This window comes from Zygosaccharomyces rouxii (assembly GCF_000026365.1).
Source record: "Zygosaccharomyces rouxii strain CBS732 chromosome D complete sequence".
NCBI lineage: Eukaryota > Fungi > Ascomycota > Saccharomycetes > Saccharomycetales > Saccharomycetaceae > Zygosaccharomyces > Zygosaccharomyces rouxii.
This window is the reverse complement of record NC_012993.1, coordinates 77,546-102,834: the sequence shown is the minus strand read 5'-3', so window position 1 is coordinate 102,834 and position 25,289 is coordinate 77,546. Positions and strand designations below refer to the sequence as shown.

Below are 25,289 nucleotides of genomic sequence, written 5' to 3'. Positions count from 1 at the left end.
CTCATGTTACAAAGCAACTATCAGATGCCACAGCACAGATCACATGATTTTGCTTACTTGATGAAAGGTAACAAGATAGCACTAATTGATCCATTTTAATCGATCTGGAAGGTCGAGAAGTGTCGATTCCACCAGAGATCTGCTCCTTTCCATATCTTGTGCGATTTCTACTAGTAGGCGAGTCTTTAAACCAGTTCGCTTTCTTCCATTTAAACTCATTAGAAGTGCCTGAATATACGGAAATCCTCAAGGAATCTTATCAATGCAAAACGCTGCTGAGCTTGCTGGTATCCAGGATGAATTGCAAACTACCGAACAGCAGGTGGTTAACATCATAGAATCTTTCATCGAACTTGGTGTCTCTGTGTATGATTTCCCCGGTACTCAAGAGGCCACTCAAGGTATGGTTACCAACTTGAGACGTAATGTGGATCGTCTACTGAAATTAAACCAACGCAGTAATGATCCTACTTCTCAATTGCACAAGTTGAACATCCCTATGGAAGTATTGCAGTACATTGAAGATGGGCGTAATCCTGATATCTATACAAGAGAATTCGTCGAGGCCATTAGAAGGTCTAATCAATATCAGAGGGCAAAAATGAATGGATTGAGACAGTTGAGAGATTCTTTGGCTGAGAAAATCGCAGAAGAGTTCCCAGATTTGGAGCAAAGCGTTCAAGGTATTGTAGAGAGAACTGGGGGAAGTACAAACCACGACACCGAGCTGAATGCATAAGGATGAGTTGAGATGAGATGGGAATCAAGATGGACTAGAAGATGGATTGGCCCCACTGAGATAGCCTTTTAAGACCGGAATGCTCAATTATGCGTATGTGTATGCGTGTGTCACGTGCACATTGAAATTTTTCACTTTCCCCCATTAGAGGAATCGATGAGATGAGATGAGATAGTGGTAAATTCTAATGCGAATAGTGCACATTGAAGCCATCCATCTATCCCAATAGGCTCTGTCGTGGCTCTACTCATATGGCTAAGAAGAAGGAGAACGCTGGTGTAGCTATAAACCCCGATTCGCTTCCTCTACTGGAATTGCGTTATGGGGAACCACTATTCCAAATGGCATGCCACCCCTCACGTCCATTAATCTATAGCGGATTGGCTACGGGGCATCTTTACTGTCACGAATACGATGCTAGCATTCTTGATAAGCTTTTACAAGAACGTAAATCACAAGGTAAAGAAATCAATTCTAAACCATGGTTACAGTTAGATGCTGAAAGTGCTGACGTTAGCGGGATCCGTATTGTGTGGAAGACAAGACGTCATCGTGGTAGTGTCAGATGTCTCTGTTTAGATGCTGAAGGTGAATACGTTTACAGTGTTGGTACTGATAACATTTTGAAGAAAGCTAGTGCAGAAAATGGTAAAGTTTTGAAAAAAGTAGATCTACAAGGCCATGGGTCTAAATTCACCAAGTTGGTTCATTCAGGAACTCATCCATATCTTTTACTTGGTGATGAAGAGGGCAACGTTCTCGTTCTGGATAACGATACTTTGAAGTTGAAGAATAAAATCATCAAGATCCACGGAGGTGATGCCATTAATGATATTTTCCAATTCACTAAAAGGTCTGTACATAAGTACATCTCTTTGGGTCAAACTACTCTAGCTTATTGGGATTCTCGTGTATCAAACGAAGATGATACTGAAGATACTCCGGAAGAGAAGCGCAAGGTACTTGTTAGTGATGACCAAGAGGATGAAATCCTATGTGGTACATTTGTAGATCCAGAATCTGGCGATACCGTTGTTTGTGGTATGGGTGAAGGTGTATTGACTGTTTGGAAGCCTGAAAAGAACGATTTGGAGGACCAAGTAAACAGAATTAAAGTTTCTAAAGGAGAGAGTATTGATGCTGTAGTGCCCACTCTACGAGATGATAACTGTGTTTGGTGTGGTGTGTCTAATGGGAGGTTGTACAAGGTGGACACCAAACGTGGCCAAGTCGTAGAAGTTAGAGAGCATAGCGAAATGGATGAGGTTGGGTTTTTAGATTTAGATTACGAATATCGTCTAGTATCAGGAGGTATGGATAGTATATTAATTTGGAATACAGATACCGAACAAAACGATGAAGTTGAAAGTGAAGGTGGTAGTGCCAGTAGCGACAGCGATAGCGACAGCGACAGCGATGCCAATGACAGCGATGCCGATGGTAGCGATGCCAATGATAGCGAAGCCAATGACAGCGATGCCGGCGGCAGCGATAGCGATGCTAATGGCGGTGATAGTGACGATAGCGACAGCGGTGGCAAAGAATCCGGTAAAGTTGGTCTATCAAGGGAAGAGCTAATTGCTGAATTAGATAAAGAAATCGAAGAAAATGAGCAAGAGAAAGATAATGGTGACAAACAGGAGGAAGATAAAAAGATATCCAACAAGAGAAAGAGAAAGGAAAAATTGAAAAAGAACAAGCGTCCTGACAACGGTATTGCCAAGTTTGAGGGTTTGTAGTTTAGCTATATAAATTAATCATTGAGTAATACATCGAAAAATCAAAGTGTTATTTAGGAAGTCCTTTGATATTTCAACATTGGAGCCGTTGAAAACGGCAAAAAAAGAAGCTCGCACTCAGGTTCGAACTAAGGACCAACAGATTTGCAATCTGCTGCGCTACCACTGCGCCATACGAGCTACTTCTGTGAAAACCTTAGGGATAGGTTACAGGTTTTGTTCAGTAGCTGATAGATATCAAATCATTTACTGTCGTAGTCTCTGCCTACTTAAGCACTCAAATATCTTACACATTGCTGATGTTTGGAGTTGCATAAAGAACATTCCATTCCTATTATTCTTTCCAAAGAGACAAGCTGCGGAACAATTTGTCAGGAACAAAATATAAATCTTGGAAAATGAAAATATTACAACAGTTGTAGACGAAATGGTACGTTCAGCCTCAACTGTAATGGCAACCACAGTTCTTAAATCGAAGAAAAATAAAATATTCAATTATTGAAAAAGAATGGTCTCTAGCGGGTTCGAACCGCTGATCCCCGCGTTATTAGCACGGTGCCTTAACCAACTGGGCCAAGAGACCTTGTAATTGCTTGAAAACTCCTAAAAAGAAAAAAGCCAGGTGTAGTAGGAAGAGCACGTTACTCTCTTGCAACGTTGTTGTAATATCAAAAGGGCTTTCCACATCTTGAAGTACAGGAGTTAGTTTGGAAAAAAGGGAAAAATCGTAGCAGTACACTATGAGACCAGTTGTAGCAGTATGTCCCCAGATCACAAGCAGATGTGCTCACAAATATTCATTACCATATGGTGATTGTGCCGATCGCTTTCCCGATTCCCGATTCCCTATTTCTCTCCATGCATACTAACACAACATATCAGCCCGGTAAAGCTTGGTTCTGTACCATTTTATCTGCATTTGGTGTACTTATCCTTACGCCAATTGCGCACCTTTTCAATTCAAATCATGAATCCTTTTTAGGATCTATAAATGATCCTGAAGATGGTCCTGCGTATGTATTTCATTCGAAATTGCAACAAGAAAGTCAAAACAAAAATCCTTTCATTCTCTCGCAGAAATACTAACTATTCAATTTAACAGGGTTGCACATACGGTATACCTGGCGGCATTGGTTTATCTGATCTTTTTTGTATTTTGCGGGTCTCAAGTCTTCCTTGCAAGCAGGAAACGTTCCATTGCACTGCGTTAAATGCAGAGGTCACTTCCAATTTTCTCATATAAAAAAAATAATGCTGATTTCATTGAGATCATTCTCAAGGCTCCAAAAATTCATCTAGCATGAGAGTATGTACGATATAATTTGTAGTCATCTACAACCTCTTCGAGGGGACGTTAATAGTGATGTATTGTTTGCCATTCTGTGTTTAGCAGTAGTCAATGTTCTCTGAACTCTGGCGCCCAAACCAAAACAATAGTATTAACTGGTGAAGTATTGTCAAAAATAGCCGAATATCCAGTCGTTTTCAATCAATTGAGTTGCTATTAATTATGGGAAGAAGTGCAGAGCTGGAGGAATTTTTGAAACGTGTAGAGGACTACGATTTACAGCGGAGGGGAAATAACGATGTTACAACGACTGCTGGTGCTACTAATAATGAAATGAATGGCGGGTATTCTGAGGAAAGTCTAGAGAGGGCAAGAAAGTTGCTTTCTGAAAATGGCGTAGCCATTGTTGACGGTGAATCAAGAAAAAGCACATTAGATGCACCTGAATTAGCATACAGATCAGCTTATAACTACGAAAGGACTTTTTCACCCAAGAGGGTAACAACAAATTCTAAGACTTATACAGTTTCAGAAGACGATTATCTTCTTTTACAACGGTTAAAGGCTAAGGAAAAACCTCCAGCACCACTTCCCCCCCATGAGAAATCTAGGGACAATGATCGCTTAAGAAAATTATTGGATGGCGTAACAACACCGTCGTTCCCTAAAACCACGACTTCTCTGCCGAGTAGCAGCTATTATAGTACCAACCTAGAATCTAGAAAGACGGAAGCAATCCCTGCTGTGACTTCAAGAAGTAGAGGACCACCACCAGTTCCTCCTAAATCAAGATCGAGAGCAAAAGATGAATCGGAAAATATAGAACCTGAAAAAGATGTTGGAAAACCCATTTCACCACCAAGATCGCCATCAAGCTCACCACCAAGCTCACCAACTAAATCGCCTTATAAAGTGGAATTAAAAAGCAGCCCTAAAAAGTTCAATCTTAAGGCAGAACTTGAGCCATCTAAAAAGACTCTTGCACTCGACAATGGGAAATCTTCTTCACCAAATAAGGAATCACCTTCATCCTTATCATCTCATCTCGATTTCTTAGATTCTGTACAGAGAAATAAAGTGGAACCAAACTTAGAGACGCCAAAAAACAAGTCACCAATTAAGAGCTCTTCCCTTCATTCAAACCAATTTATTGATTCTGCCGCTCATAAATCGACACCGCCCGCCAAACCCAATAAACCCTTGGAATTGGCAAACACCCCAAAAAGTTCTTTACAAAGAACAAGATCTGGGAGTTTTATCAATTCAGCATTAAAATCCCCAGTTACACAACCAACAGCTTCCAGTGCTAGCCCTACTATTTTCAAAATACCTTCAAAACCTAGCACCGAAAGTTTCATCAATTCAGCTCTCAAAGCTTCACCACCACCACCACCAAAGCCGGCAAGAAAACCAACTACAATCGTTAAACCAAGACCACTCAGCAAACCAGCTTCACTGAGAAAATCATCAACGGCACCTGAGGATGGTGAATTTAGGCCAGAAAAACCTGCAGGATTAGCTCAATTAAGGCCAACAGGTTCCAATGAAAAGCCCAAACCACACGTTCCTCCTAAAAAATCTGAACTTGTACTACCAAAGCTTCGCCATGTAGACCGTACCGACTCACATGGAAATAAAATAAATTCAGAGGCTGACTTTACAGCTAAATTGAAGAAAACCACACCACCAGAAGTACCAAAAAAGAATCCAAGTCTCCCTGAGGCACTTAAAAGATTGAGTAATTTGTCAAAAGCAGCACCTCCACCAAAACCTGAAGAAGATGTACCTGAAGCTTTAACCAAAGTAGGCCATTTATCAAGAGCGGCCCCTCCTCCAAAGAGAGCGGAGGATGTTCCTGAGGCATTGGCCCATTTAGAAAAATTGAATAAAGTGAGTAAACAGCCGCCAGTACCCACTCGCAAGATTTCGATGGGAGAAGCATTGCAAAAGGCTCAAGAATTGAAAAAACAACAACAGAAGCAGTCACAATCTTCTGAAGGAGAACAAAAACCCAAGGATGTCAAGAGCGAACTAGGGGCAGTCCTAATGGCACAAAAGTTAAGGGCCTCTAAACCTCTCCTGTCTGGTTCATCTAGTACAGAACCTTCAAGTACCAACAGCAGTACGACGAGTCTAAGTAGCAGCAATTCGTCAAACACACTAAGCCATGCAAACAAAACTAGATCAAAGGGTCCAAAGAGAAGAATACCTAGTACTATAAAGATGTGATGGGAAACGATGGGAAATGATACTATCTAGCCGAGATAGATCCATACCAATCATTATTCACGGAGAGCTTGTTTTTCTTCGCGTCTTGAAGACGCGAAATGCGGGTAAACTTCCCTATATCAGAATGATATTTTTTTTTTTTTTCCTGCACAAGTACAACTGAGATAAACTATGGCAATAACAAACTACTTGTAACTTCAAAGAGATTTACCGTTCCAGGGGAAGAGTTTTTGAACTAGGCTTTTGGCGGCCGTAAATCTTGGGAAGAGGTTGTGTGTCTGCGTGGTGTGTCTGTTTGAGCGTGAGTGTGTGTCTGCGTTTGAGTGTTGTTTCCCTTGTAATTAAGAAATGGTTCAGGAATTAAAGACTGGTGATTTAGTTCTATGTAAAGTGGGATACTTCCCACCTTGGCCTGCGGTGGTTTTCCCTCAAAGATTGTTAAGAAATGATGTTTATCGTAAACGAAGGCCGAATTGTATTGCAGTTTGTTTTTTCAACGATCCAACTTACTATTGGGAGCAACCTCATAAGCTAAGACCATTCGAACCTAAAATGGCCGAAAACTTTCTGCAGCAGGAAGCCTCGACGTCTCAGGAAGATTTGATCGAGGCTTATAGACAAGCCCAAAGTTTTAGCAGCTTAGAGGATTTCATAGTGAGTAGATTGAAAGAAGAGGATAGGTTTGGTGAATTAAAGGAGGAGTTGAACAGAGAAACTATATTACCGGGAGAAGATCCCTTTATGAGTAAGGCAGAATCCAAGAAAAGAAAATCAATACCAACTAATACCAGGAGCAAAAATAAACGAAGCATAAAGCCAGAAGAAGAAGAAGAAGAAGAACAAGAACAAGAAAATAGGAACATTAACGATACCCAATCATCAGTGGCAGATGACAAAGATGATAGTGCTAAATTGAGCAGGAGTAATAACACAAATAATAATAAGAAGAGGAAAAGATCAAAGTTGGATCGATCACGAAAGGTGGAAATTTCACTTTTAATACGCCGCAGATTACAACAAAATTTAGTTCAAAGGGACTCACCACCTTCTAAGCAAGAAATCTTGGATTCTCATAAACTTTTGAACAAAATATCTGAAAATTTGGCTTGTGATCCTCCATTTTTCGATATCGATGCTCTAAGAGAATCCAAATTGCATAAACTTTTGAAAGTGATTGTTAATGATCCTGACTTAGATGAATTTCATCACATTTGCAAAGACATATTAATTCATTGGGTTGACATAATTGCAGAATTGAAGGCAGAAAAACTTGCCAACGATCAAAAGCAACAACAGCAACAACAACAACCTCAGGACCATGCACCCACTGAGACTACCATTGTATAATAAAGACTTATAATCGAGGGAAGAAAAAGAGTATGGAAAGGAAATCAGTAAATAAAATTCTGTTTGTAATCATCAAATTAACGTTATAATGTTTAATTTCGTTTGCAACGCTTCTATCACATGATCGTGTATGTACTGTAGATCGTTATCATGATCGATCTTTAACAGGCCCTGTAGCTAGTTAATCTTGCCAACACCACAACAGTTCTTGCTGGTGAGAAGAAAGATTAGACCTCGAGAGTATCATATCTACTATGTCTTTTACTGAGAAGTTCCCACCACATCTGTTTGAACTCATTAAAACATCCAAGTACGTTCATGTGGCGACATGTTCCAAAGACTGTATACCTACAATATCATTAATGAACTATATTTATGTACCTATTGGTAAGAGCTATGAAAAGGGTGAAGATGGTGCTGATAAAGATTATATTGTTTTTGCCACTTTGACTAATACCGAGAAGTACCGTAACATTTGCGATAACCCCAAAGTTTCATTATTATTCCATGATTGGATTACCGCTAAGAATCTCTCTGTAAGGAAGCACAGTTTGTCTCAAAGCCCAACCCCTGACAATAACGATGAGACTCAAGAACATCCAAGCAAACTTCTAAACCTGTTGCAAGAATTGAATCAAGCTGAGTTATTCCAAATGAGTGCAAACCTGAGGGGTTCAGCATCCGTTGTTAATCCTTCTAGTGACGAATCTAAATACTACAAAGATTTACTGCTAAGAGTTAATCCAGATGCTCACGTTTTCATCCAACATGCTAACACGGTCGTTGTTAAGGTACAGATTGAATCCGCCAAAGTTTCCGATACAGAAAATAACACTAAGGTCTATAACTGATTACGTCTCTATTTCTCCTATTGTTATAAGTATATGTTTTATGTAGTTTGTACGGGTTAATGAAAGAGAAGTAAGAAAAGAAGATTAATAATATTATATATGTGCTTGTTGTATTTTGAAGTTCAATTTCCCTCTTGTCCGAAATCACGAGTGAACTCTAGTTGCCTTTTTATGTCTTCTTCATTTACCGTTGGTCTCGTAATCTTCACTGCCTTGAGGAAATCCTTAATGGTTAATTCTGGCTCTTGTAATTCATCAGCTTCGATATCAACCCAATTCAATTCAATTGCGCCCTTATCACCTGGTGAACAAGGCGTTAATCTCCTTTGACCTTCCACTGTGGAAACATTTTTGAAATGGGTAGCACTCTGAATCCTTCTAACTGGTTCCATGAGCGCATCCTTAACGGCAACGGCAACATCACTACCTGAATAACCTTCTGTCAACTCACCCAGCTGTCTAAATTCTTCCTTGGTTAATGAGCATGGTGTCTCACCAACGTCAATTTCAAACATTCTAGTTCTAGCACTTTGATCTGGCAGTGGGATATATATTCTTTTTTCAAATCTTCTCCTAATGGCACTATCCAATTGCCATGGAATGTTAGTAGCACCCAATACTAAAACACCATCAGAATCTGTCCCCACTCCGTTCATCTGCACCAATAATTCCGTCTTGATTCTTCTACTTGCTTCACTTTCACCTTCACCTCTTTGACCCATTAGTGCATCAACTTCGTCGATAAAGATGATCGAGGGCTTATTCTCTCTAGCCATCGCAAATAGTTGCTTAACCAATCTTTCTGATTCACCCATCCATTTGGAGACCAAATCACTGGAAGATATACTAAAGAACGTAGAGTTTGCTTCTGTGGCCACCGCCTTAGCTAAGTAAGATTTACCTGTACCTGGTGGTCCATATAACAAGATCCCCGATGTGGGTTTCCTATTACCTCTAAAGAGATGGGGGAATTTCACAGGTAAAATCACAGCTTCTTTCAATGCTTCTTTGGCAGAATCTAAACCAGCAATATCTTCCCACCGTACGTTTGGCTTTTCAGTTAAAATAGCTCCGGACAACGCGCCTCTCAATTTCTTCGAATCCTCTGAATCCTCATCACTTGTAACTTTTCTACTTGGAGATGCATTTTTAGAACCATTCTTTTTATTCTCCTCTTCTGTCTCTAGATGTTGCTTCAATTGTTCAGCTCTATTCAAATACTCGGTAAATTTAGCTCTAATCAGATCCTTGGATTTTGGATTCTTCTCGTACTTCAATGCCAGCATCAAATAGTCGAGACCATTGTAATAAGCAGTATACGCTTCTTCGTACTGCGTAGCAGTGTCGAAGTCAATAGCCTTCTGGATTAACTCAATACCTTTGGTTAAGAAATCCCCCGTGCTCATTTACAAGCACTTCTTTCGTATCTTTTTCACCTTGGGCAACTATACAACAACAACAACAACAACAACGAACAGCAACAACGAACAGTATAACAGCGATTCTTGCTGGGTGAGGGTCTGTACCTTCTATATCTTTAGGAGTGTCGTTAGGTCAACCTTCTTCATCGATTAATTGAGTGATGGTCCCAGTTTACCTTCACCTCGGAAGACCGAATAAACCGCACCGGGTAACGGGAACATTCTCACGTGGAATACTTTGAATAATCAATTCTTATAGGCGACATAGAGGTTCGATCACGTCCCTGTACAAGCAGTTCAGTCTCTGGAATCTTGGGATACTTGCTGTAAAAGTTTTGGGTCGGATCCTGTCCCTGTCCCTGTACTTGTTCTTGTTCTTGGTCTTGTACAGAAGGAGGCTTACGCATGGGGCTTGAAGTGAAAAGCGGATTGACTGATCTTCTTGGCGAAGGTGGTAATTCGGCTTCCGGTTTTAAGTTTTCTTTTTGTAAGTTTTTGATATCCCTACGAGATTTGACGTATTCGCTATCGATATTAGCATCATCCAACAACGATTCCAAAAGCGTATTTTTCTCTTGAGCAAATTTCAATTTTTTTTGAGTGATTTGCAACTCTTTATCCATATCCTGTACTTTAGAATCTAACTCTTGCAATTTTCTCTGCAGTAGACCCACTTTATCGTCTTGCAATGGTTCGATACCTTGATACCCTTCGCCGATTCTTCTTCTACTGCCGGATACGGATCTTCCACGACGTACCTGTTCTAACATGCGATCATCGTACTTGATTTCAAGCAGTTTTCTTTTGAATGCTTCACTTCTAACGATCCTATCTCTGAGTTTCTTCCGTCCTTCTGCTCCTTGGTGGGCGCCTCTTCTAGCTGCTGGTGGTAACATAGCATTAGTATTACCACATGCCTGTTGCATTAGGGTTAAATCCTGATCCTCAGTAGAAAACACATTCTTGATAGATTTCATCAGCTTACTCAATGTACCAGGTCCAGTCCTTGCGGAAGGATTCCTCATCTTATTAACTCTATTGCCGTCCTGGGGTCTCACATATTTCCTGCTATTAGCTGAATCGCCATTGCTAGCGATAGCTCGCCTTCTACGCAATCTATTACGATCTAAGCGTGCATGCGAACCACTACCTCCTTGTCTGTTACTGGTTCTAACATCATCTAAACTGCCGTATTCTTTCTTTCTAGGATCAGTTGCTTGATATCCTAATATATCACCAATAAATCCTCGAACTGACTCCAGCATGGTAACAAATTAATTTCTGATGGCAAGGATTCAATTAAAACGATAACTAAGAACCCAAATGGCTTCGGTTGACCAGTATTTTTGCCTATAAAACTTGTTTGTTGGGTAATTTTAAGTTGTTTTGTTCCGTCTTCCCTAACTTTCGAATCCTAAATACATCTCATCAAACTCTTTCAAGTAAAAGGATTAAAGAACCAAGGTAGTGAGAATAAGTCATTAAAGGAGGCCAATTGGAACCTCTAAGAATGCTATAACATTGCCAAGCGAATTCAATTACCTTATAGTCAATATACTATTCATACCATCCCATCACGTGAAACTTTGATCTTACGCGTAAGAAATATCCAGCAATAAAAGAAGGTAGATAGACAATACGCTGAGTCCCACTATATCCACCTAGATTAATCGACACCATGCTAGCATCCGGTAATGTTTTACCTGTCAAGATTTCACCTCCACTGCTGAGGCCTATGGCGTACAGAGTCCTCTCCAAGAAATATGGACTGAATCTTAAGTCTGATGGATTGGCAGCGTTGGCAGAATTCGTTGGTAATACCTTTGGAATGGATTGGAAAAAAAGCAGCGAATCTGTCCAATTCTTGGAGAGTTTTGCTAGCGTTTGGAGACAACAGGAAAGAGGATTATTCGTCGATAGACAAGGTGTATTGGAAGTTATCAATGAAATCAAAGAGAGACAAAAGACCAACAGAGAAGAGGTTCAACAACAACCACAGCAACGACCTGCAGTTAAAAATGTACCGATTGACCAGTTTTTAAAACCTCAGAATCAAGAAAGGGATGGAAGTTCATCACCTCCACAACCACCTGCTACAGGGACACCTGAGCCTGAACAAATGGATCAAGACGCAACAGACGACGATGAAGATCATTTGGACTGGAAAGAATATTTTAAAATTGTTAACGCCAATGAACAACCTAGATTTAACTACGATCCCGTCAAGATGCAGTTTATCCCAAGTGCCCGGAAGTCGAAACCACTTAACAATGAATTTAAATTACCGGAAATCAAGGACTATGCAACACTTTTCTCTACAAGATATTACCTGGTCAGAGATAGAGTTATGAGAAATGAGAATTTCCAAAACGTTGATACTTTAAACCCGCTGTCGTCGATGGTTGGGTTACAACAGGAATTACAAAATGGGAAATCATCAAATTCTAACAATATGGTTATTACGCAGATCAAAAACTTGATTGGGCGTGATGGTCAAAATTTCTTATTGTTAGGGCTGTTAAGAACCAACGCTAAGGGTAATTGGTGCCTTGAAGACCCTTCAGGGTCGATAGAGATAGATATTTCACAGACTTTGCCCACAAGTGGGTCTTACTATGTGAGCGGCTGTTTTGTCTTAGCAGAAGGTATTTACTTCACAGCAGGTAACAAATTCCACGTTGCCTCTATCACGCATCCACCTGGTGAAAGAAGAGATTTCACCTTAAACGCCATTGGTAACTTAGATATGCTGGGACTTCACAGCCCTTCAAACTCAAGCTTGGTACCTCGACTAGATAAGGATCTAAAGATTAGATTACACCTTCTGGAAAAAGAGCTGGTAGATCATAAATTCGTTATCCTAGGTGGTGATATGTTTTTAGATCAATTGTCCACAATGGAGGCCCTCCGCAAAGTTCTTACCATACTCGATGAAAATCCACCAACTGTAATAGTTTTCCAGGGCTCTTTCTCTACGACCCCAGTTCACGCTTCATTAAGCAGCAAGACTACTAGTTTAAGCACTCATTACAAGAACAACTTCGATACTTTAGCAACACTCTTAGCTCGTTTCGAAAACATCGTGGAGAATTCTACTTTGGTCTTCGTTCCAGGTGTAAACGATCCCTGGAAATCGATGATTTCCTTGGGGGCTGCATATTCATGGCCTCAAAGATCGATACCGTCATCATTCACTCAAAAGATGGATAAGGTCTGCAAAAATATCATCTGGGCGTCAAATCCAACGAGAATTGCATACATATCTCAAGAGATAGTCATTGCAAGAGACGACATCTCTCAAAGGTTGAGAAGGCACAGTGTAGAATTTCCAACAGTAGAAGAATCCAAAGAACAAGAATTGATAGAGTTCCAACAACAAATGCAAAGGAGAAAAGAAGCTGATGCTACTTCAATCCACGAATTGTTTAAAAGTACAGATCAACTGCCTGCTAAAGTCAAAGAATCGAGAAAACTAGTTAAAACACTTTTAGACCAAGGTCATTTGAGTCCCTTTACAACCAATGTGCGTCCAGTCGTTTGGGATTTAGACCACGCATTGACCATGCATCCAATTCCTTCCACTTTGATCCTAGATGATACCACTGCCTCTCCATTCGATGTGACCTATAACGGTTGTAAAGCTATTAATCCAGGTAAATTCATCAGCGGTAGGCGTGCAAAGTATATGGATTATACACCATCCTCCAAGAAAGTCTCACAAGAAGAAGTATTCTTCTAGCATTCTTCTAATATAATACAATACCAAAGGTTAGAACTAATAAACTAATATGTAATATTTTAATATGGATATTTCTTAAATTTCTTGGTGACATAGTAGGGCATGCAATAGACAGGATCAATTGAAATCAGATTTTCGAAGCCCATCAGACTCAAACCTGCTATACCAAAAAGCGTATGGAAAACATCTACTTCGTTATCAGGTCTATCACTGATTCCACCTTTTTTGGAGTCCTGACTCTTTAAGATAAATTCCCGTAATTTCTCATAGTCTATCCATTCCAATCTGCCAATGATGGCCAAAGAGGATAGAACCCACCAGCTATAGCAAACATCAGGCAATTTACTGGGCCTACCGTTTAACCCACCTTCAGGTACCTGTCTTTCGCAGAGCCACCAACCTGTCTTTTCCAATTGATCTTCGCTCAATTCGTTTAATCTACCAACAATGGCAAGAGCACCAAGACATACAAAGCATTGAGCAGAGTGGCTTTCAGCTCCTGGACAAAGCCCAAATCCTCCATCAAAATTGTAACATCTCATAATAAATTCAACAGCGGGATCTACCACTTCTGGGGTCAACTTACCCAGGATCGATAACGCACTTAAACTTGTATAGACAAATCTAGTATCCACTTCACCAAATCTGTCACCTTGAAACGACCCATCACTCAACTGGTTCCCTCTAATGAATTGCACAGTTTGCTCCACTTGTTCTGTTGATAATACGTCAAGAGCATCGTAAGTAGCCAGTACTTGAATTCCTGAGAGAGTAGCATGGATATGAGCTTCATGACGGGGGAAAGGTCCAAAACCACCAGTGGATTTACAATAACACTTCATCACAAATTGTACTATCTCATCCTTGTTGAAAATTTCCTTAGCATCCATTAAGCATAACGCTGTTAAACCCCAGTAGACTCCGTTGAGCCTAAGGTGCTCTGATAGCCAGTACTCAAAACTCTCATGGTGCTTATCCAGCGATTGCACATATGCAATATGTTTATCCCTAAGAAATGTCGACATATAATTGGTCTAACTGTGTTTCTATACCTCCAAATTTCCAATTCTCTTACTTGTACTGTTGTAGCTTAAAGGAAAAGATCGAGGTGATGAACTTAATACTACAAGCACATAAATGTACAAATAAAGCTTATGGCAGCCAAGAGTAATACTGACTCTGAAGATTTGCAAGGGAAGGGTGCAGATAATGGATTTGCTGAAGATTTGAAATGGCTAGGCTTCCAGAGACATGAAGGGCTAAGACTAGTACCTACGATCGACGAAGACGTCAAAGGTTCTCTAATATTGTTGAAAGAGCCAGAATCCCTAGCTGGTGAAGATGCTTTCTCAAGAAGAGAGAGATTAGCCGAGTTGATATTCAAGAATAAGCACTATAGGGACATCTTTGAAGCATCCATTTACTATAAGGACGGCACTGATGAACAGAACATGGATGAAGAAGATGAAGTTGAAGAAGAAGAGGAGGAGGATTTTTATACACCGGCTAGCGGATCACTGATTGATTCTAGGAAATTTCTGATACGATATTCATTGAATAAGGCCAGGGAAAGATTAATGAAGGAGTCACAGAGGTTTCAGGAGTTTGATATGACCCAAGAGATTAAGAAAAGGCGACATTTTGCCATGAAAACGAAGAATATTGAACTTATGGGATCTCAAGTGGTATCAACTAGACCAGTCTCACAGGTATCCTTGTCTCCCAATGGTTCTCTTGTGGCAGCGGCAAGCTGGGCAGGTGATTTAACAATTCTCAATAGTCAGACATTAGAGATATTGCAAAATAAACCTCAAATCCACATGGGTAAGATTGGTGGGATCCATTGGAGTCCCACTGGTGATTTAATCACTGCAGGTGGTGAAGAAGGGAGTGTAAAACTATTTGGCTATAAATCTAATACATTAGAAGAAATGGCAACGTTGAATGGTCACGAAAATAGGGTTACTGACTCCAAGTTCCATCCTAGCGGAAGATTTATTGCTAGCGCATCTTTCGATATGACCTGGAGACTTTGGGATGTAGAGACACAAGAGGAATTACTTCTGCAAGAGGGACACGGTAAAGAATTGTACTCATTAGGGTTTCAATGCGATGGTTCGCTGGTCTGTAGTGGAGGAATCGATTGTAAAGGACTTGTGTGGGATATAAGGTCCGGTAAACGTGCAATGTCGTTATCAGGACACACTAAACCAATTTATAGCTTAGATTGGTCCCCCAATGGATATCAAGTGGCCACAGGTAGTGGTGATGGTACTATAAGAATTTGGGATTTAAGAAAACCTGAAGAATACCAAACAATATTGGCTCACAAGAGTATTGTTACCAAAGTCGCATTCGAGAAAAATGGAAATTGTCTAGTGTCTAGCGGCTACGACAAGTCGATCAATTTATATGGTGCTTACAACTGGGCCCAATTGACGACTTTACAAGGTCATATGGATAAGATACTTTGTGTTGATATATCCGAAAATGCATCATCAGTAGTGAGTTGTGGATGGGATAGATCTGTCAAACTATGGACAATGCAAAATTAACAATCATACAGTCTTAATATTAAAAACTAAATTAAAATGGCAGTTTTCTCTATGTACACATATGCAAAATCTCTTTTCATAATAGGTATTAATTTTATCTTCATTTCATGCGTCTGCCCGTGCCGCTTTTACTATTAGCCAATCGCACTCTGGACGTTTGCATCTTATTTAACTTCTCCGTAACTACGCCAACTTTTACTCCTAACTCCTCATGGTTGAGTTTCTCTGAACCAATTTGTGATCTAAGGTTCGTTATCCTTTCCAAAACTTCATCTCTCTGATGGTTAGTGCTGTCAGCGGCTTGCAGCATTTTCCTTTGCAATTCTTCTGCCTCTAAAGTTTTGGCTTTCATTTCTGTTTCCATATCTTGTATGGCCTTAGTGGCCCTATCAATTTCTTTCTCCATATATTCTCTTTCCATTTCTTTGGAACTAGATAACCTTTCCTCCTTGGAAATTTCATTCTCTAGATCTCTACGTTCCAGAAACAACTCTTTCATATTTTTATATTTATCTCGATCGCCATCTAATATTTGTAGCAACTCTTCCAATGCTTTCTCCTTCATCCCAATGGTATCCATCTTGACTTGATTGGAAGATTCTAATGCCGCTGAAGAATTTAAATTTTCCAAATGACGTGAATTTACATCTTTGAATTTCTTTTCAATGGCAGCCTCTTCATCTTGGTAGAGTTTTTTACGTCTTTCTTGAATATCATTCAGGTTATCATAAAAGGCCATTTCTTCACGTTGTAACTTGAGGTACAAATACGTTTGACCAATGGATTGAATTAATTTATGGGTGATAATTCCCGTTGATAAATGATAATTGTTTGACATGACCACGTAATCAGCAATCCCTGTTATACGGCCCATATCTTGCTTTATAGGATTTGTAGAATAATCGTTTTTCAACCTTTTAACATCATAAAAAGAACTTGATTCAACAACTTTAGCATTATCCTTATCACCTCTTGTACGTACGCGCTTCTTACCCGTGCTGAAAGCTGCCTCCAGTTCGTCCTCAATCTGGCTGTAGTGAACTTCAGTGAGTAGTGACTTTTCAACATCCATAGGCGTATATTTCTTAATCGCATACAAATCTGGTAGTGGCCAAGGTATACTTGGGTCTTCCAACCAATCCATAAGGTATCTCACGTTTTGGGCATAGATAGGCCTTAGATCTGGCGGCAGAGTTCCTACCCTGTCTCTTAAGACTACAACTGCAGCGGTAACGCTTTCCAAAAATTCTCTACTTTTTCTATCATGCAATTTCTCAAAATATAGTTCACAGTGGTCGACAGAATTAATAGCAATTAATCTTACGATGGGAGCTCTAGACTCCTCACTATTGCGATCTCTTGCATGTTGTAAAACCGTTTGAATGTTGGGATCATTTGTATCCACAGAAGTATCAAGGCAAATTAACATATCGAATTGATTGGCAACCTCCAATGGATAGTTAACTAAATCTAAACCTTCAGAGGGAAACAGGTGGCATGTGCATGAAAAATTCTTGAATTTTTGCTTAGACTTGATCGAATGTCCGTCATATCTCTTAATATTAACCTTATTTGCCAAAAGTAAAGCTTCCAAAAGATCCATTGTTCTACCTGGACGACATGCAATAGCCGTATTAGTTTCATATTCTTGTACCAAGTTTATCAAATCTCTAAGAACAGTAAATTTACCACTAGTTTCCGCTAAATGTCCAGGAATATCCTTTGTGATTAAAGATTTTGGTAAATGGTGATCGATTAAAAGATAAGGATGAGTAGCCACATATCCACTATTCAAACACAAAGTCTCCATAGAATGTAGAACAACGTCGTCTTTGTAGTTTTTAGTTTCAAAATACCTAAGTATATCAGAATAGTGTAAAGATACAATCTGATCCGTAAGTTCCTTCTGATAAAGACACATAGTGGTTGGCAGCCAATAATCTCCACTCGTATTATCAGATGCACTTAGTATGCGTGCATCTACAATTGCAGGCACGGGCTTGGTATCTAAAATTTTAAGTAAATCCATATTTTGGTATCCAGTAACGTTATGAAATCACTTCAAAATGGAATTATACTAAATTCCACTAGTCGGATAATGTTTGGCCGTTGAAACAAAGTCAACTAGTAGCCTTTATTGTTTTCAATACTACATTAAATGTGTTTTTAGATTTTAACATTCAGATGTAAATCTTTTCTAGAACGTCTTTCCGACCACACCTAGAGAAACTTCTGTACTTAACAATGCAGAACAAACAGATCAGTAACTTTTGGCCCCAATTGGATCATTATGGAACCTTCACAAGCTACTGCTGAACGCTTAACCAGGGATGAGATTGATCTGTATGATAGACAGATCCGACTATGGGGGATGGCAGCCCAAGCTAGGATGAGATCAGCCAAAGTGTTGTTAATCGGATTAGGATCCTTAGGTACAGAAATATGTAAGAATGTTGTACTGTGTGGGTTGGGTCACTTAACTATTCTAGATGATACGGTTGTACAGGAGGAAGACCTAGGATCACAGTTCTTTATTGGTAGTGAAGATGTAGGGTCCCTTAAATTAGAAAGTGCCAAGGCTAGAATCCAAGACTTAAATCCTCGAGTCCATTTATCATTCGATACACAGAGTATAGAATCTAAGGATGCAGATTTTTACAAAGGATTCGATTTAGTAATTGGTACCGAGTTGAACACTAGTCAAATGGTTAAGCTTAACGAATTGACAAGAAAGTATAACATCCCAATATATTTGGCAGGATCGAATGGACTGTTTGCATATATATTTGTTGACTTGATCCAATTCGATGCAGAAGATGAGAAATTAAAGGGTAGTCAACCTACAGAGAAGGGTCAAATTTCTACAAATACAGAAGTTACAGAAGTTAAAACCCGTACTGATGAAGATGACGACAAAAAGGTCTTTGAAGTGATCAACACAAGACATCACTACAAAAGTTTCCAGCAGATGATCAAGACTGCCTCCTTAGAAGGTCGGCTGAACAGAAGGCAAATCAAAAGATTATCTAGCGCCGTTCCCTTGACGTTAGCACTGCTCCGCGCCGAGCATGAAATTGGACAATTAAACTTTTTAACGTTAAAGGAGAAGGCTGTAGAAACATGTCGACAGCTAGGTGTTCCTGAAACTGTCTTGAACGACACTTACGTGGAACAATTTACTAAACAAGAAGGTGTACAATTTGCACCAGTATCGGCCATTGTAGGCGGAGCCATCGCGCAAGATGTGATTAATATCTTAGGTAAAAGACAACCTCCATTGAGCAATTTCATTGTTTTCGATGGGATTACTCTAGACATGCCAATCTTCGAATTCTGAATCCTTTAAAATATACTCACAATTGAATTATCCTTTTAAGGAATGTTCTTTATTTCGTATTTTTTACAGAAAGTTTAATGTTAATGTACATTTCCAAAGTAATGATAATTTTTTTTCGTTCATTTATTCATTCCTTTAAATTATTTTAAATGTTGTCTTGACATGACATCGTATGCGTATTATCTCAAGTCTGGCCACTTACAGAGACCTGTTGTAGATGGGTCATAAAGTTTTGCAAAGAAACGTCATCGGTCAACACAATTGTAGAGCCACCGTGCGCAGCATCTTGGTAGCTATCTGATGGATTCAATTTGGACAGCAAAAATCTTGCTTGAGATCCACCGGCTTCAGTATCGATAAACCTAGGTAGGGGGAATCTATCCACTAACAATTCAGCGGCTTCCAGTTTAGGTTCCTCCAGCAATGATTTGAAATCGACGTATTGTGGATCGTCTTGATAACCTGCTTTCCTCCATTGAGCAATTTGTTCACCGTGGTATATTAAGATGAAGAAGAAAGTGTCCAACAATAAGATGGTGTTTGGTTTCACAGACACGGAGTCCAATAACACTGGTTGTGGATCTTCTTCCATTGAAAATGAAGTCAAAGTTGGTTGAATCATGATCAAAGAATTCGTTGTATCTTCTCTAGTGAAAATGTGTCTGTAAAAAGCCGTCTCATCGGGAGAGTTATTGAAAACGCTTAGGAATTGAGATCTTCTCAAGTAATAAGTGAATTGAGGATATAAGGAAAAGTTAGGGGCCAACCTGAAAGATGATGGATCATCTTTGTTGTAATCAGCATATTTTTGACACAGCTTAATCAAAGTTCTATCAATCCATCTAATCACATCTGCACCATCATCAGATTCAGCCTTAAAAACAGCAATTCTTGCCATTAGAACAGCAGCAGCTTCTTGATCGAAAGAGGCAGCAATTGCAGGTGCACCAAATGGTAACAATTGGTTAGCAACAGTAGTAACTCTAACACGATTAGTACCCGAAGAATGTTGATAATGAGTAATGAATTGAGTGTATGCTAGGCGTAGTCTATCGGAGACAACTGGTGCTGCCGCTGCCGTATTAGCAATTTCGAAAAAGATCGAATAGGTGTGACCTGAAGATAAAGAAGACATCTTCCAGGCAGAAGTTCCACCAATACCAATTTCAGAGTCACTCACGTTAGACAAATCAGACTTCTTAACAGGAGAAGCATGACCGATCAAACCCTGTAGTTTTAAATCCTTGCTTGTCTTAACGGTCATGTTACCGCTGAAGGCCATCTTCAAGTAGCCTTCTTCATCCTTGGCAAACAACCTCAAGTAGGACTGCTTGAAAATGGCAGTGGAGAATGCATCTGTCAAAAGCAAGACACCACCAGTGGAATCTGTTAGTCTCTTCATTTCAGACATACCAATTTGATCGTAACAGCCTGCAAAAACATCGACGGTATGTCCATTTTCAGCTACTCTTTCAGCTAATTGGTTGTAGAATTTACAAGCTTTCTTGTAATGTTGAGCACGGTCCGAGTCGATATCGTGGTGAGATCTCAATGGATCCTTCAATTCGTTAGAGACAATCAAACCTGGGTTGACAGTACATGGACCAGATGCGAATAAAATAATTCTTGCAGCAACATTTTTGTAGGATCCTTGTAACAAAAGGGAAGCAATGCTCAATGCAGAACCTGTAGCTCTTAATGGTCTACGACCTGCGGGCACAGTCCATTGATCTGGGTTCAAATTTTCCAACAATTGAGTCAATTTGAACTCAACTTGTTCCAATGGTAAGAAAAACCTGTTCAAAGAAAATGGAGTAATCTTTGTGTTTGGTAAGGCACCCATAGTATTGGTTGGTCTTTGACCAGTCAACATTTCAACCAATTGATCGTATTGGTATTCTCTGTCACCCCTAAAGACGTTACATCTGTCAATGGTTTGAGAAGATAAATCATGTAATTGAACCACATTACCGTAAGTGATCAAACCAACGAAGGCATTTGGTGGTAAAAGGGATAAGGAAGTAATAATAGATTCTTTCAATGCGTCCAAGTTTTCCTTTTCAGCTGTAATATCAACCACGAAGAAAAAAATTGGTGGAATTTGAACTGGTCTATTGGTGATATACTCCACTGTAGTGTTTTGTAATTCAGCTGGCATATTTTCTTGAGTCATATTAGCATATTGAGCTGGTAAATGATTTCTCGAATTACAGATAGGACAAGTCCACGAATTGTTGCGTGGATCAATTGCACAGTATGGATTTAAAATCGATTTACATTGGGGTCCAGCACATATCACAGGGTTATAAGGGGCCACACTCAAACCTTCACACTCTTTCAAAGGTGTATAAAGACATCCCACTGGAACGACATTCTTATTGGCATCAGTGCGCGTCGAAGGGAATACGTTCCAAGAGAAACGGATCCCATTGATATCTTCGTTTGTCTCGAAATCCATGATGTTGGTATAAAAAGAGGAAGAGGAGGCAAAAAAGAGATGTTAAACTAACTGAATTGCTTTTAGAGAAAGAATTGGGGCCCTAATTGAATCAAACCTCTCCTTTTTTGTCCTTTAACCTTGATAAAAATATTGTTCAAATTGTATCTGAATCTGTTATTTTGTTATTTGTTATTCATGTTGGCTACTTTTTTTTCTTTTCAGTTGCCACCGTGTTGAATCTACTTCGTTATAAGTGACAAGATCTGAGCCATGTGACAAACGCGTAAACAAACACTGTCGCCAAAACACAAGACAATATCATTTTCTACGGACAAAAATCATTTCCTGAAAATAAAAAAATTAATTTGAATGAAACGGACAGGAATTGAACCTGCAACCCTTCGATTGCCAATTCCGGATATTTCCAGGATCTAACTGGAGTCGAAAGCTCTACCATTGAGCCACCGCTTCCTCGCCGTATGAAGGAATGGTTAACACATTGGAATACATCACACAGTGACATGCACGTGGATTACATCTCTCTAGTGGGCAGGGGAGAACACTGCGTGTCACATAGCATAATGACTCCCCAATAGAAACACAGATACGAATTATCCATTTCTCCCAAATATGCTCTGCATAGCTATTATAACTAGCCTTCCTTCTCCATTGCATAAGCTTCCTATTATCATTTCCCGCTGCACGTGATTTTCTACTTTTTTCAATTTGAACCCTGGGATATCAATTCGATATAGTAAACTTTTGCATTGAACAACACATCGAAACCATATCCATTAGTTGCGAGATACCTTCATTGTACCATAATAGAAAGATGCTGCTTAAGGAGAAATATGCGGTGGTAGGATGTGTAGTGGTACGGTTGGCGGTTTCGCTTCTTTTCCCGTCCTTACAAACTCAATTGGACAAATCAGTTGAATTATCAACACCCATGTCGTCTTACCGCTTATTAAATGAAGGTATATTCCTATTACGCAATGGTTTTCCACTCTACGATGGCGGTGTTGTACATCATCCCCCCTTACTTGTGGCGTTTATGTCATTAATTGAACCTCAGTATCTAGTAGCATTATTATACGCATTGACCGATGGGCTAATTTCATACCAATTGATCTGTATGGCTAGGTTTTTCTCGGATTTGGGTCTTCCAACTTGGCTACCAGGTGCTCTCTACGCGCTGAACCCGTTGGTGCTTTTATCATGTGTGAGTCAATCGTCGGTCATTTTTACCAATGCCTTTACGTCAACCGCTATTTTATGTGCTCTCAATGGTAACTTGTTAACGTTTGCAATGGCCTTAGGGGCTGCATCATACCTATCATTGTACCAATTATCACTATTAATACCTTCCTTGTACCTTTTATCAAGGGAAAACAATCAAAGATCAAGAGCCACCTTAGCGGTATTGGGTGTATTCGCTGCACTGTTACAATTAAGTTCTGTTGTCACAGGCGGTAGTTGGAAATTTTTACAAGCTACTTATTGGTCTCAAATGAACTTCGAGAAATTGTTCCCCAACTTGGGTCTATGGTGGTACTTTTTCATCGAAATGTTTGATATGTTTATTCCATTCTTTAAGGCTGCTTTCAATATTTTTGCCATTTCGTTTGTGCTTCCTTTCTCTATTCGTTTCCAAAGTCAGCCTTTCTACGCTCTAGTTTTATGCATAGGTTGGATTACGTTAACCAAACCTTACCCAACTTTAGGTGATGCAGGGTTTTTCCTTTCATTTTTACCATTTTTCAAGCCACTTTTTGGCTATATGAGATGTCCGCTGCTATCAGCTCTACTCTTTATCCATGCTATTATCTTATCGCCGATCTTCTACCACTTGTGGGTCGATCTTGGATCAGGTAATAGTAATTTCTTTTATGCTATTTCCCTCGTCTATGCCTTGGCCCTAGGCTTTATTCTAATAGATCTGTGCTGGTCCATGCTAAGAATCGAATTTGATGGCGGTAGACCTAACTACAAGCTCAAAGTGACTCAAATATAGTCATTTCGCATTATACGGATTAAAAAGAATCTATCACGTGACACACTGGATCATTTTTATCAAAGTTTTCAATCTATACAATTTCAAAGGGTTCCCATAACAAGCTCAATCCAAAGACAAGCACACTCACAGCTTATCGGATTCAAAGAGCCAAGATGTCAGACGTATGTACGCAGAAAGGCGGTCTTCTATGCCGACCCCCTCCTTTCCCTTCCTTCTTTTCTCGAAGTCCACTCTTTACTAACAGTTTTACTTTTCCTCAGTTCACCCCCACGAATCCCAAACCTTTTCTTGGCGAACTGGTTAATAAACCCATAGTAGTCACTCTGAAATTCAACAAGACACAGTACAAGGGAACTCTGATATCTACAGACAACTATTTCAACCTACAACTAAGTGAAGCTGAAGAAGTTGTAGACGGAAAAAACAAGGGCAAAGTAGGGAACATCTTTATTCGTTGTAACAACGTCCTATGGATTGGTGAAGATCTTTCAGCAAAAGAGCAACCCCAGGAAAAACCCACCACAGATAATGCACCAGCTACTACCGAATAGCTCTCATATGTACTATTTTAATTCTATTAACGTTTTAATTTCATCTGCTCATCCCATCTCATCTCATCGCTACGCGTGAAATTTACGCGTCGTCATAGCAAAGAAAAAAAAAAAAATTTCAGGAAGACCTTGCAGAACAAGGACACGTACAAGAAATAAAACAAAAATCAACAACAATCACTGCTTTAACGCTAAGGACAGAGAACTGAAGAACAAAGTTATCCGATATGCCTATTGAACAATCAGTTATCGTTCCTGCTTACAAGGAAAAATTGAACATTAAACCTTTGACTACGAGACTTTTCGCAGCCCTAGGCAATGATGGTTCACGTACCACTGAATTGATCTTTGTTGATGACAATTCTAGAGATGGATCAGTTGAAGAAGTGGAAAAATTGGAAAAGCAAGGCTACAACGTTAGAATTATTGTAAGGACAGATGAACGTGGACTATCATCTGCAGTTCTTAAGGGATTTTATGAAGCCAAGGGTGAATATTTGATCTGTATGGACGCGGATTTACAACATCCACCTGAAAGTGTACCACTTTTGTTTCAATCTTTGAGGAAGCATCCATTCGCATTGGGTACACGTTATGCACCAGGCGTAGGTATCGATAAGGATTGGCCACTACACCGTAGAGTTATTTCTACCACCGCACGTTTAATGGCAAGACCATTGACTACCGCTTCTGATCCAATGAGCGGATTTTTCGGTTTACAAAAGCAATACCTGGTAAAATGTGATCCAAGAGAAATTAATTCTAATGGATTTAAAATTGCATTAGAATTAATGGCAAAATTACCATTACCAGAGGGTTCAAAATTAGGTGAAATTCCATTTTCATTTGGCGTTAGAACTGAAGGTGAATCCAAATTGTCAGGTAAAGTTATCATTCAATATCTACAGCAATTGAAAGAACTTTACTCTTACAGATTTGGATTGGGTAACATCTTCCTTTTCATCCTATGTTGGGCAATCCTTATCCTATACGCTCTAAACGAACTTGCCAAACTTGTCTTGGGTTAGACAAAGCA

General features: G+C 39.6%; 17 protein-coding genes and 3 non-coding genes across 20 annotated transcripts; 12 read left to right on the top strand and 8 right to left on the bottom strand.

Moving 5' to 3' along the window:
* Window positions 1–262: 262 nt before the first annotated feature.
* Window positions 263–739, top strand: NUT2 (mediator complex subunit NUT2; the record flags this gene model as incomplete). The annotated part of the gene is made up of 1 exon (XM_002496447.1): window positions 263–739. The coding sequence occupies one exon, from the start codon at window positions 263–265 to the stop codon at window positions 737–739; it is 477 nt and encodes a 158-aa protein (XP_002496492.1).
* A 251-nt stretch (window positions 740–990) lies between these two features.
* On the top strand, window positions 991–2,478 carry JIP5 (Jip5p; the record flags this gene model as incomplete). The annotated part of the gene is made up of 1 exon (XM_002496446.1): window positions 991–2,478. The coding sequence occupies one exon, from the start codon at window positions 991–993 to the stop codon at window positions 2,476–2,478; it is 1,488 nt and encodes a 495-aa protein (XP_002496491.1).
* A 108-nt stretch (window positions 2,479–2,586) lies between these two features.
* Window positions 2,587–2,658, bottom strand: ZYRO0D01342r. The gene has a single exon. It is a non-coding gene; the product is annotated as a tRNA-Cys (tRNA).
* A 329-nt stretch (window positions 2,659–2,987) lies between these two features.
* Window positions 2,988–3,061, bottom strand: ZYRO0D01320r. Its single transcript has one exon. It is a non-coding gene; the product is annotated as a tRNA-Ile (tRNA).
* A 157-nt stretch (window positions 3,062–3,218) lies between these two features.
* ZYRO0D01298g (uncharacterized protein) lies at window positions 3,219–3,689 on the top strand (the record flags this gene model as incomplete). The annotated part of the gene is made up of 3 exons (XM_002496445.1): window positions 3,219–3,236; window positions 3,361–3,491; window positions 3,581–3,689. The coding sequence occupies 3 exons, from the start codon at window positions 3,219–3,221 to the stop codon at window positions 3,687–3,689; spliced, it is 258 nt and encodes an 85-aa protein (XP_002496490.1).
* Window positions 3,690–3,988: 299 nt separating this feature from the next.
* On the top strand, window positions 3,989–5,995 carry BSP1 (Bsp1p; the record flags this gene model as incomplete). Its single annotated transcript, XM_002496444.1, has 1 exon — window positions 3,989–5,995. One exon carries the CDS (start codon window positions 3,989–3,991, stop codon window positions 5,993–5,995), a length of 2,007 nt encoding a protein of 668 aa, XP_002496489.1.
* Window positions 5,996–6,343: 348 nt separating this feature from the next.
* PDP3 (Pdp3p) lies at window positions 6,344–7,342 on the top strand (the record flags this gene model as incomplete). The annotated part of the gene is made up of 1 exon (XM_002496443.1): window positions 6,344–7,342. The coding sequence occupies one exon, from the start codon at window positions 6,344–6,346 to the stop codon at window positions 7,340–7,342; it is 999 nt and encodes a 332-aa protein (XP_002496488.1).
* A 254-nt stretch (window positions 7,343–7,596) lies between these two features.
* On the top strand, window positions 7,597–8,193 carry ZYRO0D01232g (pyridoxal 5'-phosphate synthase; the record flags this gene model as incomplete). The annotated part of the gene is made up of 1 exon (XM_002496442.1): window positions 7,597–8,193. The coding sequence occupies one exon, from the start codon at window positions 7,597–7,599 to the stop codon at window positions 8,191–8,193; it is 597 nt and encodes a 198-aa protein (XP_002496487.1).
* Window positions 8,194–8,315: 122 nt separating this feature from the next.
* On the bottom strand, window positions 8,316–9,599 carry VPS4 (AAA family ATPase VPS4; the record flags this gene model as incomplete). The annotated part of the gene is made up of 1 exon (XM_002496441.1): window positions 8,316–9,599. One exon carries the CDS (start codon window positions 9,597–9,599, stop codon window positions 8,316–8,318), a length of 1,284 nt encoding a protein of 427 aa, XP_002496486.1.
* A 239-nt stretch (window positions 9,600–9,838) lies between these two features.
* CSA1 (Csa1p) lies at window positions 9,839–10,879 on the bottom strand (the record flags this gene model as incomplete). The annotated part of the gene is made up of 1 exon (XM_002496440.1): window positions 9,839–10,879. The coding sequence occupies one exon, from the start codon at window positions 10,877–10,879 to the stop codon at window positions 9,839–9,841; it is 1,041 nt and encodes a 346-aa protein (XP_002496485.1).
* A 413-nt stretch (window positions 10,880–11,292) lies between these two features.
* DPB2 (DNA polymerase epsilon noncatalytic subunit) lies at window positions 11,293–13,353 on the top strand (the record flags this gene model as incomplete). Its single annotated transcript, XM_002496439.1, has 1 exon — window positions 11,293–13,353. The coding sequence occupies one exon, from the start codon at window positions 11,293–11,295 to the stop codon at window positions 13,351–13,353; it is 2,061 nt and encodes a 686-aa protein (XP_002496484.1).
* Window positions 13,354–13,412: 59 nt separating this feature from the next.
* BET2 (Rab geranylgeranyltransferase BET2) lies at window positions 13,413–14,378 on the bottom strand (the record flags this gene model as incomplete). Its single annotated transcript, XM_002496438.1, has 1 exon — window positions 13,413–14,378. One exon carries the CDS (start codon window positions 14,376–14,378, stop codon window positions 13,413–13,415), a length of 966 nt encoding a protein of 321 aa, XP_002496483.1.
* A 129-nt stretch (window positions 14,379–14,507) lies between these two features.
* On the top strand, window positions 14,508–15,908 carry PRP4 (U4/U6-U5 snRNP complex subunit PRP4; the record flags this gene model as incomplete). The annotated part of the gene is made up of 1 exon (XM_002496437.1): window positions 14,508–15,908. The coding sequence occupies one exon, from the start codon at window positions 14,508–14,510 to the stop codon at window positions 15,906–15,908; it is 1,401 nt and encodes a 466-aa protein (XP_002496482.1).
* A 100-nt stretch (window positions 15,909–16,008) lies between these two features.
* On the bottom strand, window positions 16,009–17,937 carry HDA3 (Hda3p; the record flags this gene model as incomplete). The annotated part of the gene is made up of 1 exon (XM_002496436.1): window positions 16,009–17,937. The coding sequence occupies one exon, from the start codon at window positions 17,935–17,937 to the stop codon at window positions 16,009–16,011; it is 1,929 nt and encodes a 642-aa protein (XP_002496481.1).
* Window positions 17,938–18,198: 261 nt separating this feature from the next.
* Window positions 18,199–19,245, top strand: AOS1 (E1 ubiquitin-activating protein AOS1; the record flags this gene model as incomplete). The annotated part of the gene is made up of 1 exon (XM_002496435.1): window positions 18,199–19,245. One exon carries the CDS (start codon window positions 18,199–18,201, stop codon window positions 19,243–19,245), a length of 1,047 nt encoding a protein of 348 aa, XP_002496480.1.
* A 184-nt stretch (window positions 19,246–19,429) lies between these two features.
* SEC23 (GTPase-activating protein SEC23) lies at window positions 19,430–21,703 on the bottom strand (the record flags this gene model as incomplete). The annotated part of the gene is made up of 1 exon (XM_002496434.1): window positions 19,430–21,703. One exon carries the CDS (start codon window positions 21,701–21,703, stop codon window positions 19,430–19,432), a length of 2,274 nt encoding a protein of 757 aa, XP_002496479.1.
* Window positions 21,704–22,055: 352 nt separating this feature from the next.
* On the bottom strand, window positions 22,056–22,156 carry ZYRO0D01034r. The gene is made up of 2 exons: window positions 22,121–22,156; window positions 22,056–22,091 (listed from the first exon to the last, which is right to left on the bottom strand). It is a non-coding gene; the product is annotated as a tRNA-Trp (tRNA).
* Window positions 22,157–22,517: 361 nt separating this feature from the next.
* GAB1 (GPI-anchor transamidase subunit GAB1) lies at window positions 22,518–23,699 on the top strand (the record flags this gene model as incomplete). The annotated part of the gene is made up of 1 exon (XM_002496433.1): window positions 22,518–23,699. One exon carries the CDS (start codon window positions 22,518–22,520, stop codon window positions 23,697–23,699), a length of 1,182 nt encoding a protein of 393 aa, XP_002496478.1.
* Window positions 23,700–23,854: 155 nt separating this feature from the next.
* On the top strand, window positions 23,855–24,253 carry SMX3 (mRNA splicing protein SMX3; the record flags this gene model as incomplete). Its single annotated transcript, XM_002496432.1, has 2 exons — window positions 23,855–23,863; window positions 23,963–24,253. 2 exons carry the CDS (start codon window positions 23,855–23,857, stop codon window positions 24,251–24,253), a joined length of 300 nt encoding a protein of 99 aa, XP_002496477.1.
* A 227-nt stretch (window positions 24,254–24,480) lies between these two features.
* On the top strand, window positions 24,481–25,281 carry DPM1 (dolichyl-phosphate beta-D-mannosyltransferase; the record flags this gene model as incomplete). Its single annotated transcript, XM_002496431.1, has 1 exon — window positions 24,481–25,281. The coding sequence occupies one exon, from the start codon at window positions 24,481–24,483 to the stop codon at window positions 25,279–25,281; it is 801 nt and encodes a 266-aa protein (XP_002496476.1).
* Between the last annotated feature and the right edge of the window lie 8 nt (window positions 25,282–25,289).